Source organism: Schistocerca piceifrons, chromosome 4 (genome assembly GCF_021461385.2).
Source record: "Schistocerca piceifrons isolate TAMUIC-IGC-003096 chromosome 4, iqSchPice1.1, whole genome shotgun sequence".
NCBI classification, from domain to species: Eukaryota; Metazoa; Arthropoda; class Insecta; order Orthoptera; family Acrididae; genus Schistocerca; species Schistocerca piceifrons.
The window spans coordinates 242749494-242766777 of NC_060141.1; the positions used below are offsets into that span (position 1 = coordinate 242749494).

At 37.4% G+C, this 17284-nt stretch overlaps 1 protein-coding gene across 3 annotated transcripts in view; it reads right to left on the bottom strand.

Annotated features, from left to right (window-relative positions):
• LOC124794657 overlaps nt 1–17284 on the bottom strand; it is a 105528-nt gene that overhangs the window by 2672 nt on the left and 85572 nt on the right. For 2 of the 3 annotated variants that reach the window (XM_047258184.1, XM_047258183.1), the window contains one exon: nt 12803–12919. The exons of the other annotated variant lie outside the window; for it this stretch is intronic. In XM_047258184.1, coding sequence (XP_047114140.1) covers nt 12848–12919 — 72 coding nt within the window. In that variant the 3' untranslated portion in view covers nt 12803–12847. Of the gene's footprint in view, nt 1–12802; nt 12920–17284 lie in introns of those variants that run through there. 3 annotated transcript variants of the gene reach the window in all.

Below are 17284 nucleotides of genomic sequence, written 5' to 3' on the forward strand. Positions count from 1 at the left end.
ACTGTGAAACATATCCTCTACAGTCTTTGCTGTTATGAACACCCTACAGAAGGCAGTAAACAAATGAAGACTCACTCCTCTGATACTGTCCATGGATACGGCACTAAATATCTGATAATACTGTTACCATATTCACTTTTCTGAGTAAGTGCAGCACATACATTATTTCTAATGGGCAAGTTTGTGTTTGAGAAGTTTTTGAAATGCTTTTACATTGCACTGTTAGCTTTGCATTAATGAGCATAATGGAAGCCTATAATTTCACACAGAAAATGGTAAACAAGACGATATTTTATGGTCTGGCAACTGAAAGCAACTGTTGAGCACATGTTTTGAATGCTGAAAAAATGTCCAGAATGCAAGGCACTACGTACACAATTACTGTATATTTCAGCAGATAAGATGACCTTTATATAAGGTGAGGTACAAATGTCGAAGATGTATAGTTTTACCGTATGCTCTTCCTATAAGATGATGCCCACATTATCAATGGCCTGTAAATTTAGTTTAGAACATTGATCATCTGGGTGATAATAATAGGCGACCTTGAGTACTTATAAAAGTGTTATATTGGCTATTCAGTTTTCTGGGCATATCCCTCTCTACTAGTAAGCAACCGATACACCTGCACACGGCATAAAGCAAAAGCCTCCTTCAGCATCGTTACAGTTCTGTCTGTAGAAGCACATGCCAAATAACGAACTCGTATGTACAGCTAACAAGTATTGCTGCAGGTAATGTTGTATGTTCAAACTGTTTGTACTGCAAGTGTAATCAGCGTAAAATTTGTAAAGTGTGGGCCGAATGACTGAACCAACAAAAGGAAGTCATAAAACAGGCTAAAGAATCGAACAACTGTGCTGCAAAAAGGGCTTTTGATATAACAGAGATGATGGTAAGAGACTGGCGAAAGAGTGAAGATGCTATTTAAAAAATATTAAAAAGTGTTCTACGAGGAGACGAATAACTTTCTGCCTAGATTTAGAAAGTAGTGTTGCAGAATGGGTACAAGAACAGTGACATAACCGTTATGTTGTTAGAAGAAATATGATTACGGCTTATGCATTGAAGTGGGCATGAGGCAATCCAGAGCACAGCAGATAATTTAAATCACCAGTAGGTTTGTGCAACTGTCTCACAAATAATTAAAAAAATGTAGTTGTTTTATTTACTTACACATCAAGTTCCGTAGGACCAAATTGAGGAGCAAATCTCCAAGGTCATGGAACGTGTCAGTATATGGCTCTGAGCACTATGGGACTTAACAGCTGAGGTCATCAGTCTGTCAGTACATGAAATTACAACATAAAAGTAATAAAAGTTAAAAATAAATGTTTATGAACCCAAAAAATGTCAGTCCATAAGTTTAAGTAAACGCAATCAACAGTGCAATAAGCTTAACTCTTCAAGGAACTCCTCGACACAATAGAAGGAGTGACCCATGAGGAAACTATTCAGTTTCAATTTGAAAGCACGTGGATTACTGCTAAGATTTTTGAATTTGAGTGGCAGCTTACTGAAAATGGATGCAGCAGTATACTGCACATCTTCCTGCACAAGAGTTAAGGAAGTCTGATCCAAATGCAAGTTTGATTTCTGCTGAGTATTAACTGAGTGAAAGCTGTTTATTCTTGGGAATAAGTTAATACTGACAACAAGAAATGACAGTAAGGAATATATATATATTGAGAGGCCAATGTCAAAATACCCCGACTCGTGAACAGGGGTCGACAAGAGGTTCGTGAACTTACACCACTTATTGCCCGAACCACCCATTTCTGAGCCAAAAATATACTTTTAGAATGGGAAGAGTTACCCCAAAGTATAATACCATATGACATAATTTTCATGCCAAATGATCACTCACTTCAGATACCGTTCGAATAGTAAAAATGCAAGCATTAAGTCTTACTGTTCAGTTTCATGAATCATATGCACATTCCGGGAAATTAAAATGTCAGATTCTGTTGAATTGTGTGTTAAAAACTGTAAAAACTGAGTCTTACTGTGATTTAGCATTAGTTTATTTTCTACAAGTCATGAACTGCACTATTTGAAACCGAGCCAATGTTGCACACAACATCCTTTACTACTAAACTAGAACAAATATTTTAGAGTTACTCGTAATACTAGAGGGCATATCATTTATATAAATAAAGAACAGGAGTGGCCCCAACATTGATCCCTGGGGCACCCCCCACTTGACCATACCCCACTCAGACCCCACATCACAGCCATTATCAACATTGTGAATAATGACCTTTTGCTGTCTGTTGCTAAAGTAAGAGGTGAATCAATTATGAGCTACTCCCCGTATTCCATAATGGTCCAACTTCTGGAGCAATATTTTGTGATCAACACAATTAAACACCTTAGTTAAATCAAAAAAGATGCCTAGCATTCGAAACCTTTTGTTTAACCCATTCAGTACCTCACAGAGAAAAGAGAATATAGCATTTTCGGTTGTTAAAAGACTTCTAAAGCCAAACTGTACATTTGATAGCAAATCATGTGATACAAAATGATCAATTATCCTTACATACACAGCCTTTTCAATAACTTAGCAAATACTGATGGCACAGAAACAGGCCTAAAATTGTCTACATTATCCATTTCTCCCTTTTATAAAGCGGCTTTACTACTGAGTACTTTAATCTTTCAGGAAACTGACCATTCTTAAAGGAAAAATTACAAATATGGCTAAATACAGAGCTAATATGTGCAGCACAGTACTTTAATATTCTGCTAGGAACTCCATCGTAGCCATGAGAGTCCTTAGTCTTCAGTGATTTAATTATTGACTCAATCTCCCTCTTGTTTGTATCACAGAGGTGTTTTTCAGACATAAATCTTGGACAGGCATTTTCCAAGAAAGTTATGTGATGCCCTGTAGAAACTAAATTCTTAATTAATTCATAAGCAATGCTCAGAAAGTGATTGTTAAAAACTGTACATATATCTGATTTATCAGTAACAGAAATATATTTACTATGAACTGACTTTATATAGTCGACATTGTGCTGATGACCAGACACTTACTTCACAACTGACCATATGGTTTTAATTTTATCCTGTGAATTAGCTATTCTATTTGCATACCACATACTCCTTGCCTTCCTAATAACATTTTTAAGCACCTTAAAATACTGCTTGTAATGGGCTATGTAGCTTGATTGCGACTACTTCTAACATTTTGATATAATTCCCACTTTGTTCTACATAATATCCTTATCCCACTAGTCAGCAACCCAGGCTGCCTATTACCGCTAGTACCCCGATTAGAACGTTCAAATGGAAAGCAACTCTCAAAGAGCATGAGAAATGTGTTAAGGAAACCATTATATTTATCATCTATGTTATTGGCACTATAAACATCCTGCCACTCTTGTTCCTTGATGAGGTTTAATAAACTCTCTATTGCTGTTGGATTAACTTTCCTACATAGTTTGTAATTACATGTGACATTTGTTTGAGTACAAAAGCCTTTTAGAGTTAAAATTTGTGCATCATGGTCTGAAAGGCCATTCATCGCGTAATGAAGAATGAATAAAAATATTGTCTATGGCTGTGCTACTGTTCCCCTGCAACCTAGTTGGAAAAAACACAGTCTGCATCAGATCATATGAATTTAGGAGATCTACCAACACCCTTTTTCTTGCTCCATCATATAAAAAAGTTTTATTGAAGTCACCATACATAACTAATTTTTGGTACTTCCTACTTCTCTAGCTTGAGCAGAAATGCTCTGAAGTCAAAGTTAGGGGACCTACAAACAACAACAATTAGAAGTTTAGTTTCACTAAATTCAACTGCCCCTGCACAACATTCAAATATCTGTTCAGTGCAGTGCCGTGATACATCTATGGACTCAAATGGAATATTGTTTTTTTATGTACATAGCCACTCCCCCACCCCGCAAGGAACTCCTGGAAAACAGCCAGCTAATCTGTATCCTGGTAAAGGAAACCTCTGAACTGCCAGATTATTTAAGTGGTGCTCCAACATACCAATAATTTCATAGTCAACATCTAAAAGCAGTTCACTAACTTTATCTCTAATACCTCTTATATTTTGATGAAATATGCTAATTCCTTCTCTACTTGGAAACATGACATCCTCTGAAGGTGAGCCTTAGTTAGAGGGACTTCCTTTACACAGGTATACCTATCAGCTGACTTCAATCTAAAAAAGATGCACCTCTAACAACTACTAACACGGAAGAAAACAAAAATTGCACAGAAATTATCAAAACACCTCAACCATAAAGTTATGAATTTTTGTAAGTTTGTTATTCGTATGAGGTAAAAATAGAACTTCCACTATCTTATATTGGAAAATTTGGATGAAACACCAATGAACTTTGATATGATAAACAACAGCTCTGTGGAAACAAAAGACATAAAACTGTTTAAATCAGAGGTACAGATAATGAAAAGACCAGATTTACTGTAGTATTAACATGCATGGCACATGGAACAAAGGTATTTTCAAGAGGAAACCATTCCTAAAATAAAATTTCCACCAGACATTTTTATATATTTTCACAAAAAGGGATGGCTGGATGGGCAAGAATGGTGTAAAATTATGGATGTAAAATGTGTGGCAGAGGCGACCAGGTGCTCTACAAAATCAACCAAGTTTGTTAGTATGGAGGCATATTTTGCAATCACATAACTGATAATACTAAAAATCACATAGCACGAAGCAATACTAAGATTGTTATTATACCGGATGGTTTGATTTTGATGCTACAACCTTTAAACATATCTCTGAATAAACCATTCAAAACCGTATGTGTGAACAATGGGACAAGTGGATGATGAGTGGCAAAAAGTCACGTACAAAAGATGGAGCTGTGCAGACTGCATCACTTGATGTTTTGAGTGATTTCATCATCAAATCATGTTAAAAAGTGAAAATGGAAATAGTGATTAAATCCTTCAATAAGTGTGGAATTTCCAGTTCTATGGATGGCACTGAGGACAGTTTGTTATCAGATACTGATGATGAATTGGAAATCGATTCACATGGTGTAGAACGGGACCTGTATAACGAACTTGTCAACAATGAAAGTGAGGCTGTACCTGAGGAGCTGCTTTCGTTAGATGATGATTGTGAGGATTTTGCAGCATTTTACATGCATTGATGAATGATTTCTTTTATAATGATTTGAATTTATATAAATTGCAGTCTATGTTTTATATTTGTCACGTAAGACGACCCCAATTTGAGTGCTTTTTTTTAAATGCTTGAACCAGCATATATCTGTTGAAATATATGGTACTTAGCTGTCTTTACCTGTGACTAACAGACTCGGGCTCCAATAATGGCGGATTGGGGCAGACCTTGTACCACTCTTACTTCTGCTGTGGAGAGAGGAGTATTGCAATGAGTGGAAGAAGTTCAACACCTACTGGAGTTAGTCATCCTCTAGTCTGTGAAGTCTTGCATGAACAATTGGTATACAACGTATAGCATGTCCAAGCCCTTCAGCCACAAGATCAGCCTGCCAGAATGCAGATCTGCAAATCGCTGTTGCAAAGATAGGGAGAAAATCCACTTTTCACATCAAAGAAAATGTTAACAGATGAGGCCGGTTTCATGTGAGATAGGATTGTCAATTTTCATAACCAGCACATGTGCGATGGTGTAAATCCACACGACATAGGTGAAGAAACAATGCATCAGTGCCAGTTTTCAATTAATTTATGGGCAGGAATCATTGGTGGTACTAACAGGGTGTAACATCCACAAGCTAAATTTTAGCTACAGTGTGACGAGAGGAAATTATGCTTGTAACAATTATAACCATTATCTATCCAACCTATAGAAAAACAGTGAAATAAAATAAAACGATGATAAATATTAATTATTTATATAATATTTTATGATGTAATTGGACATATCAATGTGTATCATACAAAGACAATGATAATTGTAAATTCCTTTCATGATCCGCGTTCATCTTCCTTTGTTTTTGCCTTTTTTTGGTTGGCTTTTGTAGGTTGCGGACGTGAGACGCATATGAAACTGAGGTCTGTTAAGAAATTGTAATTATTTGTTAATTATTACTTGAGAATAGAGTTCATTATTATTATAAATATGAGTGAATAATTATTTGTAACTTTAATTCCTCTCTCAATAAGTATTATCTGTGTTAAGTATTTCTTTGCACTGCAGGGAGCACAGCCATTGATGATAGCGATTTGTATCGCATTTCTACCTGTGTTTCTTACGAAAGTATCAAAGGTTTGCTTGATGAAAATTAGTCTAAATAGTGCACAATATAAAAGTAAAGTTTAATAAGCATTAATTCAAATACTTAACCTGTTAAAAGGAAATTTGCTCTAACAATAGAAAGTCTCTGTCAATTGTCTGCCACCATCTTAACAATTATCTCAGTGGCAAATTCAAATTACGCAACTCTGCAGACATAAATGCCGAAGGTAATAAAAATGTGTAAAAATAAATGTTCACTGGTGGTCCTGAACTCATTTTAACGACAATAATTCGATTCAGATTGGTTCTTTAAAAAATAGTGCTCATAGCACGATCCATATAACAAACTTTTCTTGCTGATGGATGGAGCCGAAATTAATTACGCACAAGTTGCGAAAAATATTGTTTCAGGTAACGTACGTCAGTGTTGTGCGCGGCTGATATTCGGTGGTTTTAATGATCATTTTGCTGAAGATAACTGTTTCCATCATAAGCAATAGTTGTATAGAATCTGTTGTATGAACTGTGATTTAGTGACACACACACAACTTACAGACAACACTTTAACACAATGTTAACTTGGAGTTCTTTAGCAACTTGACCAAATCTTTAGCCGGGAGAAAAAATTATTTTGTAATTACTCACTGTAATGAAATAAGATTATCATTTTCATTTACCAATTACTTAAATACCAAACCACTGAAAAACACAGCAAACGCCACAAGGGCCTTATACGATTCCAAACAGGTTGACTGATGCAAGAAGATATTGTCGGTTTCTATCACACGACTTGTCTGTCCTGTAGGAGTACCATTCCCGCGATGGCTGAAGACATTATTCATGCTTGATGGTGCACTAGCCCATTTTCTCTGAAATGTCTGAGAACACTTCACACAGACATTTAATGGGCAATGGGGCAATGGATTGGTTGGAAAAGTTCACTACATAGGCTAGCTTGTTCCTTGATCTTAGGCAGAACGAGAAAAAGTTAGGGAAGTACTGAGATGCTACGTCGACATATTTTCAAAGATACTGGGATTGATTAATTAATTAATGTGTTTGTAATATTAAAGTGAAGGATCGTGAACCATTCCCTAGTAAATCACATGTGACACCATTGGCAAAAAGAGAAGGTGTTAACAAAGAAATTTCAGTTCTCGATCTCTATGGACTACTACCCAGCTCAAAAGGAAATTTCACTCAAATTTTTGTTGTGATGGATGTCTCTTCAAAATTTGTATTCCTTTACCCACCCAGGGAAGCCAACATTAAGATCATAATCAAGAAACTCGGGGAAGAATACTTCGTAAATACTGTCAAGCCAGAGAGCATTTTATCAGACAATGGTCCACAATTTCGGTCACACCTGTGGGAAGATTTTGTTAACAATAAAGGTATTCGGCACATTGCAATTTTGTCTTTCAGGCCCGCATCCAACCTGACTGAACGCCAAATGCAAGAACTCTGACATTTATTTCGTGCACATTATGGGAAGAAATATAAAAGATGGGTAGAACAATTGACAGACTTTGAAACAGTAATTTATAGTTTGTCACATGATTTGATACGATTGCCGCCATGTACAGTTCCGTTTGGAAAGAAACCTGACAGTACCCTTTATGAATACATTTACTTTCCAAACGAAGAGGAAATTACACAAGAGGAGCGCTTTAAAATCGCACTGGAAATGATGAAGAAACGACCAGAAGAACGGAAGCTGGCACATGGCAAGGTAGTGAAGCCCATTACATACCAAGTCAGTGATTTAGTGCTCATTAGAACTCAAATGAAATCATCAAGTGTAAATGGAGAGAGAAAAAAGTTTCATCACTACTAGCAAGGACCATTCAAAATTAGAAAATTTGTGCACCCTAATTCAGTTGAAATTGAAATGGTGCAGTCAGGTCAGTATCATAGCCTACAAAATGTAGAAAACATTAAACTGTATCATCTGTAAGAAGTGTTGCAAGACAAGGGATGCTCTTTGTGAATATATAATTTTGTCTGTTTGAAAGTAATTGGACAACAATCGGTAGCTACTGCGAGTAAGTTATAGTGAACAGTAGTAGGTAACTACTATCAGTCAGGTGCAATCAGTTTTAAACATTCTGTGTCATCAAGTAAACACTGTAAAGTGCTTCAGTCAGAGACACGTCCATAAACAATAACAGGGACATGTGGCGTGTGTGTTGTGTTTACTACAGACTATTTGATGTGCGTGCGCAGTGTGTGTTTTGTTCCCCACTGCCGTAATTCCCTTTAATGTTTGTATGTTGGCGAGCTCTTGGAGCCATTGACGTGAAGCAATGCATGCCCAGCGCCGTCGTCACTTGTCTATACCGCAGCAGTGGAGCTGCCAGCACCTCCGAGGACCTAGCACGCAATGCGACTGTCGCTTGTTCCAGCTCTGCACTAGCTTGTCAGGTTGGCGAGTTGTGTGGAGCATGGAACCATGGGATGCTGATGTCAGTGGCCAACTGATCAACAAGTTTCATGGCGCAGGAATCGCTGTTATGATGCTGTTACAACAATTCTACAAATTTGCAGAGACAACGCGTCTACAGTCCCCTGCGGCTTCGATGCCACAGCCCTATAATTCATCGAAAGTTACGAATACATGTGTTTTGCACCACATCATATAGGACAGTGAAAAAGCAGAGTACATGATTCTTCTTGTGGTGGTGTATCCCCAGTGGCGTCGATACCACAGCCCAGTACACCATGAACCAGTGTATTTATGTGTGACTTACGACTCACCATATAAGTAGGGCCCTACAGCAGAGTAATTAGATAAATTATTTACAACAAGAATATGACGTGCAACATAAAAAAAAGTGTTTTCCAATGCGATGATTTGTTTATGGATTACTTTCCAAGGTATGTGTTTTCTGTCAAATTTCTTGTACTTCTAACCCTGTAAACTGTATGCCAAAACCTAACAGTATTGTATTTTCAAACTATGCTACCACTATGAGTGTATATTTATGTGGGCTAGTAACAGAATACTTTCATGTCAATATTGTGTAGCAGTTAGGGCTGTCTGTTTATTATTTTGTTTACTTTTGAATCACATTTATTTGGTTTCTATTCATTGAATACAGTGACAATACAATGATAAATATTCAATTCATTAAGACAAATTACATGAACAGGAAACACTAATAAACAACTGTTATTAATGTGTCACATTTAGCCATGCTATTTCAATGGGACGTTACAGCACTGGTTATAATTACTGTAATTTTAAATTTTACATTTTTTTCCCTTTTTTGTCTTCCTATATATTTTTAAACTTGAATATTCAAATCTAATGTCACCATTATATTTTATCAAATTAAAGTGTTATTTTGGTGGGGATATGCAAGGATACAGTACCCTTACATAGCTGTAGCCTTACATAGTATCGATCATACGCTCTCCACAGTGACCATAAACTAAAGCAAAGACTGCAGTGCAGTCAACAATGTGCAAGTGGGTGAGCAGGAGTCGAGCGTTAAGAGTCCATGAGTGGAAGTCAGATGTGTATACACGTATTATTTTAACATTATGCACAGGGCAACCATCATAGGCTCCCTCGAGGTTCTCAGAGAAGTTATCTTTATCCTGGTCATTTGCGAATCAGGCCTTCACTCTTATTTGTGAGATTCTAGATTTTTACAGTAAATCCACCCACTATGTATTTAAATTTCTGTCTTGCTGCAGACCCTGTAACAAATTTATTGTTGCTCTCTGTACAACGAGAGAAAATTATCCAGCTTCCCATATCAAGCACTCCGTGTCTATTACATCGCATTTAATGTAGGGCAGCGATTCCTGTCCCGCCTTGGTTTTACTGAGGTGTTGTAGCAGTGACCTCAGCTCCTTGCTCCTCCTCCCGTATAATGCTCTTACATTCAAGGTTCCTTTTTTATTTGTCTTAGCCCTTCCCTTTAACAGTGCTGTGTCACTGTCCATGTATCAGTCCGGCTTCTTTACTTTGAAGTTTCTGGACATTTTTTATTTACAGAAAGGGGTTGTTAGCCACCTGCCCAACCCCCAAGTTGGAGTACCAGGATTTGTATCAAGTTTACTCCTTTAGTGAAGTTGGCTTCACTACGTCTCTAGAACCCTCCCTGTCCTATATTGTGGGACACGTGTTGTCTGGCTCCTCTGTCAAGACCACTTTGGCTTGGGTGACCCTACCATTAGCTATGCTACCGCCAGCATATAGCTCTTGACTTTGACAGAGCACGCAAGCCGTCCCACCCGGCACTGAAGGCACCTCCGACAAAGTGGCATGCCCTGTAAGGTTTCCTTTAGATGGTCTATGAACAGGTTAGCACAGAATGGTGCCATGCGGTTGCCCATGACTGAGCTGAGGATTTACTTCAAAGTAGTAGTAGTAGTAGTAGTAGTAGTTCTGTGTTAGGATAAAGGTAGATAGGTGAATGAGGTAATGTGTTTGAGCCTTAAGGACACTGGGAACTGTAGTGTTCAGTTGTAACAAGACGAAGGGCAAGAGGGATTTTGGTGCTTAAGGAAGTGGAGTCAACAGTGAGCAGTAGGGAACCAGGAGGTAAAGGGGTGTGGATGGTGAAGAGACAGTGAAGGAAGTGGGAGCCTACATTTCAGGCAATTGGCTGGAGGTGTTTCTCAATGAGGGTTGAAATACTTTCAGTGGTAGCACAATAACCAGCTACAATGGGGTATCATTAGGTTCGTGAATTTTGAGGAACTTTTAGAAAGTGTGTATGTAGGGAAATGGGTTCAGGGGAGAGGTTCTGGCAAGGGCCTAAGGATTTAAGCATGGATTGCGGGTTATGTTTAACTTCTGGGATGGGTTCACTATGGCAGGTGGACATGTCAGACAAGTGGCAAATGCATTTAGCCAGATTGTTGCTGTGACTCATTAAAACAATGGTGGAGCCCTTGTTTGCAGGGAGGATGATTAGGTCAGGATCTGTTTTGAGACTGTGTATGGCTGTTCATTCCTCCACTGAAAGGTGGTTGTACTTAGGAAGGGACCTAGAGAAGAATGGTGAGGCCAAATTGGAAGTAAGGAATTCCTGTAAGGTGACCATAGGGTAGTGATATAGGGTGGGAGGAGGATCACAGTTGGATGGTGGAACAAACTGGGAGAGACAGGACTGACTTTGGTTGTAGGGATTAGTGGCAAGTGTTTCCTTTACAGGAATAAGGAAAAGGAGGATAGGTCTTTGATATGTCCACCATAGTTAAATGAGGGTGAAGGGCTAAGGGTGAGGCCTTTGGATAGGACTGAAACTTCTGTGGGACTGAGGATTTTGGTGGAAAGCTTAACAACTATGTTCTGGGATTATTTAGGCTCTGGATTTTGAGTAACGGTAGTGAGTTGTGAGGGATGTGGCAAGTTGAAAAGTCCACTAGGCAGGGTCTTTTTATTGCACCTCTTTGCAGTTCAATGGGCAGTCTTCATGGGAAGTAGCAATCTGTCTTTTTCCTAATGTTGCTAAAATGACGCTTAAAATGTTTTCCATTTCCACTCTTCAAATGTTTATTATGATATATGGTTTATCACACAAGCTGACAAAATACCATATAGGTTGTGTCAAAAGTAAATGAAATTGACATCATTTGTTTTGGACCAACATAATCCATAATTTTCACAGAAATCAGCATTTTGTGAAGCCATCAAAGAAGCAAATCTTGTGTTTTGAAGTAGTGTCATAAGTAACTGTAATATCTCGAAAATATTAGTTGCTACGTACGATTTTTCAGAGTTCCTGTTGTGCATCGTTAACACTCAGAGGTGCTAAAAGTGTCTTTTATTGCTGCCGAATTTTAATTATTCCATTGCTTCTTGTGATATCAAATATAAAATAATACTCACTCTGGTCTTTTAGCTTTATTTGAAAGGATGCATTGTTAAAATAAAGCCGTATAGTAATATTTCATTTGGATGTTTAGTAATCACAATCACACTAGATGTTGTGACAAAGCAGGTGGATTCTTTCCATCTGTTTACCCCTCCTCTCCCACAAATAACCAATTTTTCGCTGATTTTGATCTTACTTTCGATACATTTGTCCAGGAACATGCAACAGTTACTTAAAAACCTCAACTTCCTATTTTGACTGATTTCTACTTAAACTTTTTACTCAGATTTTTATTTCAAGTGCTCTGATCCCATTTCTGTAATTAGTTTTCATTACGGCTCCTTTAATTAAAAGTTACAGTTAACTGAATTTAAAATTATAGTTTATCAAATGCAAAAATCTATGAGTTAATAAGCATAATTACATAGTGAGCTACACCACTTGAAAGTTAAGCATTCTGACTTTCCTGTTAAGTATGTTAAATCACCAAAAACTAATTATCTTTGACAATAATTAAACTTTACTGTCTGGGCCAGTATCATTTTCCGTCACAGATTTTGTAATAACCATTTTTAGATTCTACACTTTGACTACATACTTTTGATACCTTAATTTTTCTGTACAAAATGACATGCAACAATGACTGATTAACTTACTAATTAATAACTTAGATAATTATGTTTAATTTACAATATAGTGCTTATAGGGAATTCACGGGGGCGTGTTTGTTGCAGTTAGAAGTAGTTTACCTTGTTGCGAAGTACATAGTTCCTGTGAGTTAGTATGGTTAGCGGTCATTCTTGGTAATGGGAATAAAATAATAATTGGATCCTTTTACTGATCTCCCAGTTCAGGTGATACAATTGCTGAAAGGTTCAAAGAAAACTTGAGTTTGATTTCAAACATGTACTTTCAATATGTTAGTGAAAATAAATGTTTAATTCTGGAGGTACGTATAAAACATCATTCGAAATTGTGCTAAACACATTCTCTGAAAATTATTTCAAGCAGTTAGTTTATGGGCCCACACAAATAGTAAATGGCTGTGAAAACACACTTGACCTGTTGGCAACAAATAATCCTGAGCTAATAATGAGCACCAAAACGAATACAGGGATTAGTGAACACTGGGTTATTGTAGCAAGACTGAATATTGTAACCCCCAAATCTTCCAAACATAAACGAAGAATATACCTATTCAAAAAAGCAGATAAAAATTCACTTGACGCCTCCCTGAGGCGCAATCTCCACTCCTTCCAAATTAATAATATAAGTGTAGACCACATATGGGTTGAATTCAGAGATATAGTATCAGCAGCAATGGAGATATTTATACCAAATTAATTAACAAACGACGGAGCTGATCCTCCTTGGCACACAAAATGTGTCAGAACACTGTTGAAAACACACACACACACACACACACACACACACACACACACACACACACCATGCTAAATTTAAACAGACACAAAAATCTCCAAAATTGGCAATCTTTTACAGAAGCTCGAAATTTAGCATGGCCTTGCGAGATGCTTATAATAGTTTCCACAGCAAAACTTTGCCTCGAAACCTGGCAAAAAATCCAAGGAGATTCTGGCCGTATGTGAAGTACGCCAGTGGCAAGACACAATAAACACCTCTCTGCAATAGCAGTGGAGATACTATTGAAGACAGTGTTGCCAAAGCAGAGTTACAAAACACAGCCTCCCAAAATTCCTTCACTAATGACGACAAAGTAAATATGCCAAATTCGAATCAAGAAAGCTGCCAACATGACTAATGTACAAATAAATATCCTTGGAGTAGTGAAGCAACTTAAATCACTTAACAAAAGCAAGTTTTCCGGTCCACATTGTATACCAGTTAGTTTCCTTTCAGAGTATGCCGATTCAATAGCTCCATACTTAACAATCATATACAACCGTTTGCTCAATGAAAGATCTGTGCCCACAGACTGGAAAGTTGCACAGGTCACACCAATATTCAAGAAAGGTAGTAGGAGTAATCCACCATGTTATAGGCCCATATCATTAACATCGATATGCAGCAAGATTTTGTAACATACATTGTGTTCAAACATGAATTACCTCTAAGAAAACTGTCTATTGACCCACAGTCAACAATGATTTAGAAAACATCGTTTTTGTGAAACACAACTAGTTCTTTACTCGCACAGTGTTGAGTGATACGGACAAGGATTTCAAACTGATTCCGTATTTCTGGATTTCCAGAAGGGTTTTGACAATGTACCACACAATTCGCTTGTAGTGAAATTGTATGCTTATGGGATATCGTCTCGGTTACGTGCCTGGATTCATGATTTCCAGACAGAGAGGTCGCAGTTCGTAGTAACTGACAGAAAGTCATCAAGTAAAACAGAAGTGATTTCTGGCGTTCCCCAAGGTAGTGTTACAGGTCCTTTGCTGTTGCATATCTACATAGATGATTTGGGAGACAATCTGAGCAGCTGTCTTAGGTTGCCATTCTATATTCACGAAGATGCAAAGCTGGTACTTTTTGCCGATGATACTAGTATAGCTATCACACCCAACAGACAAGAATTAACTGGTGAAATTGCAAATGATGTTTTTTTCAGAAAATCATTAAGTGGTTCTGTGTAAATGGGCTCTCATTAAACTTTGACAAAACACAGTATATACAGTTCCACACAGTAAATGGAACGACACCATTAATAAATATAGACTTCGATCATAAATCGGTAGCTAAGGTAGAATATTCAAAATTTCTAGGTGTACACATTGATGAGGGGTTGAACTGGAAAAAACACACTGAGGATCTGCTGAAACATTTGAGTTCAGCTGCTTATGCTATTAGGGTCATTGCAAATTTTGGCGATATACATCTGAGTAAATTAGCTTACCATGCCTAATTTCACTCTCCTCTTTCGTATGGCATCATATTCTGGGGTAACTCATCATTGAGTAAAAGAGTGTTCATTGCACAAAAATGTGTAATCAGAATGATTGCTGGAGCTCATCCAAGATCATCCTGCAGACACTTATTTAAAGAGCTAGAGATCTTCACTGTAGCCTCACAATATATATATTCACTTATGAAATTTGTTATTAACAATCCGAACGAATTCAAAAGTAATAGCAGTGTACATGGCTACAACACTAGGAGAAAGGATGATCTTCACTACTCAAGGTTAAATCTAACTTGGCTTAGAAGGGGGTAAATTATGCTGCCACGAAAGTCTTTGGTCACTTACCTAATAGCACCAAAAGTCTGACAGATAGCCACATAGCATTTAAAAGGAAATTAAAAGAATTTCTTAATGGCAACTCCTTCTATTCATCAGATGAATTTTTGGATATAGTAAGTGGGTAATTTCCCCAACCCCCACAAAAAATAATAAATAAAATAAAATAAAAAAATAAAATTAAGTGTCATGTAATATTTTGTGTAATGTAATATCTTGTATAGACACCTTTTATTAACTTGACACGTTCCACATCATTACGAAGTGTCATATTCATGATCTATGGAACAAGTACTAATCTAATCTAATCTAATCTGTTTGCAGGTGATGCTGTCGTTTATCGACTAGTAAACTCATCAGAAGATCAAAACAAATTGCAAAACGATTTAGAAAAGATATCTGTATGGTGCAAAAACTGGAAATTGACCCTAAATAATGAAAAGTGTGAGGTCATTCTCATGAGTGCTAAAAGGAATCTGTTCAACTTTGGTTACAAGATAAATCAGTCAAATATAAAGGCTGCAAATTTAAATAAATACCTAGGAATTACAGTTATGTACAACTTAAATTGGAAAGAATACATAGAAAATGTTGTGGGGTAGGCTGACTAAAGGCTGCTTTTTATTGGCAGAACCCTTAGAAAATGTAACACATCTACTAAATGGACTGCCGACACTATACTTGTCCATCCTCTTTTAGAATACTGCAGTGTGGTGTGGGATCCTTACCAGACAGGACTGACCAAGTACATCGAAAAAGTTCAAATAAGGGCAGCACGTTTTGTATCATTGCCAAATAGGGGAGAGAGAATCGCTGAAATGATACAGGATTTGGGGTGGACATCATTAAAATCGAAGGCTTTTTTTGTTGCGGCGGAATCTTCCCACAAAATTTCTATAACCAACTTTCTCCTCCAGAGGTGAAAATATTTTGTTGACACCGACCTACATGGGGAGAAACGACCACCATAATACAATAAGGGAAATCAGAGTCTGCAAGGAAAGATGTAGGTTCCGTTTTTTCCGTGTGCTATACGAGATTGGAATAATAGTGTGTTGTGAGGGGGATTCGATGAAACCTCTGCCAGGCACTTAAATGCAGAGTATCGATGCAGATGTAGATATTGCAGAAGAAAAATAGTATTCATATATTTTTCTAAATCTGCAACCAACAACACTTCCTGTAATCCGAAATTCTATTGATTCCTGTAGCTAACTGAAAACATTAAATTCCAACCTAGTCATTTTTAAAAGTACTATGTAGTTTTCAAAATAAAAGTTGTTCTTATGCCTGTCTATAAGTAGTCAAATGTCACAAAAAACAGTCAGTCCATGGTTTGAAATTAAATGACAAACATCCATGTTTGTCTTGGTGTTCGTCTTTTCCCTACGTGTGTTCATCTCGCCTTGTCTTTTTGGGCTGGATATTTTCATGTGTTGCAGAGTGGCTGGCTCATCCTCTTTCATTCCTGTGGGCAGCCAGCCCAGACCATCTGCTCTATGGTTTTAATACCTTCCTCTAGTTTTCCTTTTGGTGTGCGTTTCCCCCCAGTTTTGTTCCTTTCTTTCGTTTTCTCTTTCGGTGTGGTTCTCCATTCCTTTTACCCCCTTTTACCTACACAAATTGAATTTGGGTGTTGTTTTACCTTGAGCCTTGTTTGCATCAGGAAAAAGGGACTGACAACCTTGTAGTTTGGTCCCTTATATCCCAAACCAACCATCTCTGTTGGAATTACTCTTGTTGTTGACTTAGGCCACCACTAAGAACATTCTGTAAGTGAATATACATGCACCAACGACTGTGAAACTGGAGAACGGTAATGTAAAAGAATTCCAAATATTTCTGTTACCCGAAGGGAACAATATTTTGAATAATTTTGAGTTGCAATTAGCAAGACTGAAGTATTATTGTCATCAATCTGTTTGTTGGACATAGTGCTTTCCATGAGGAAAAGACTTAATTGAACTACCCGTATGTGATTTCCTCCAGCAAGTACACTGATGCT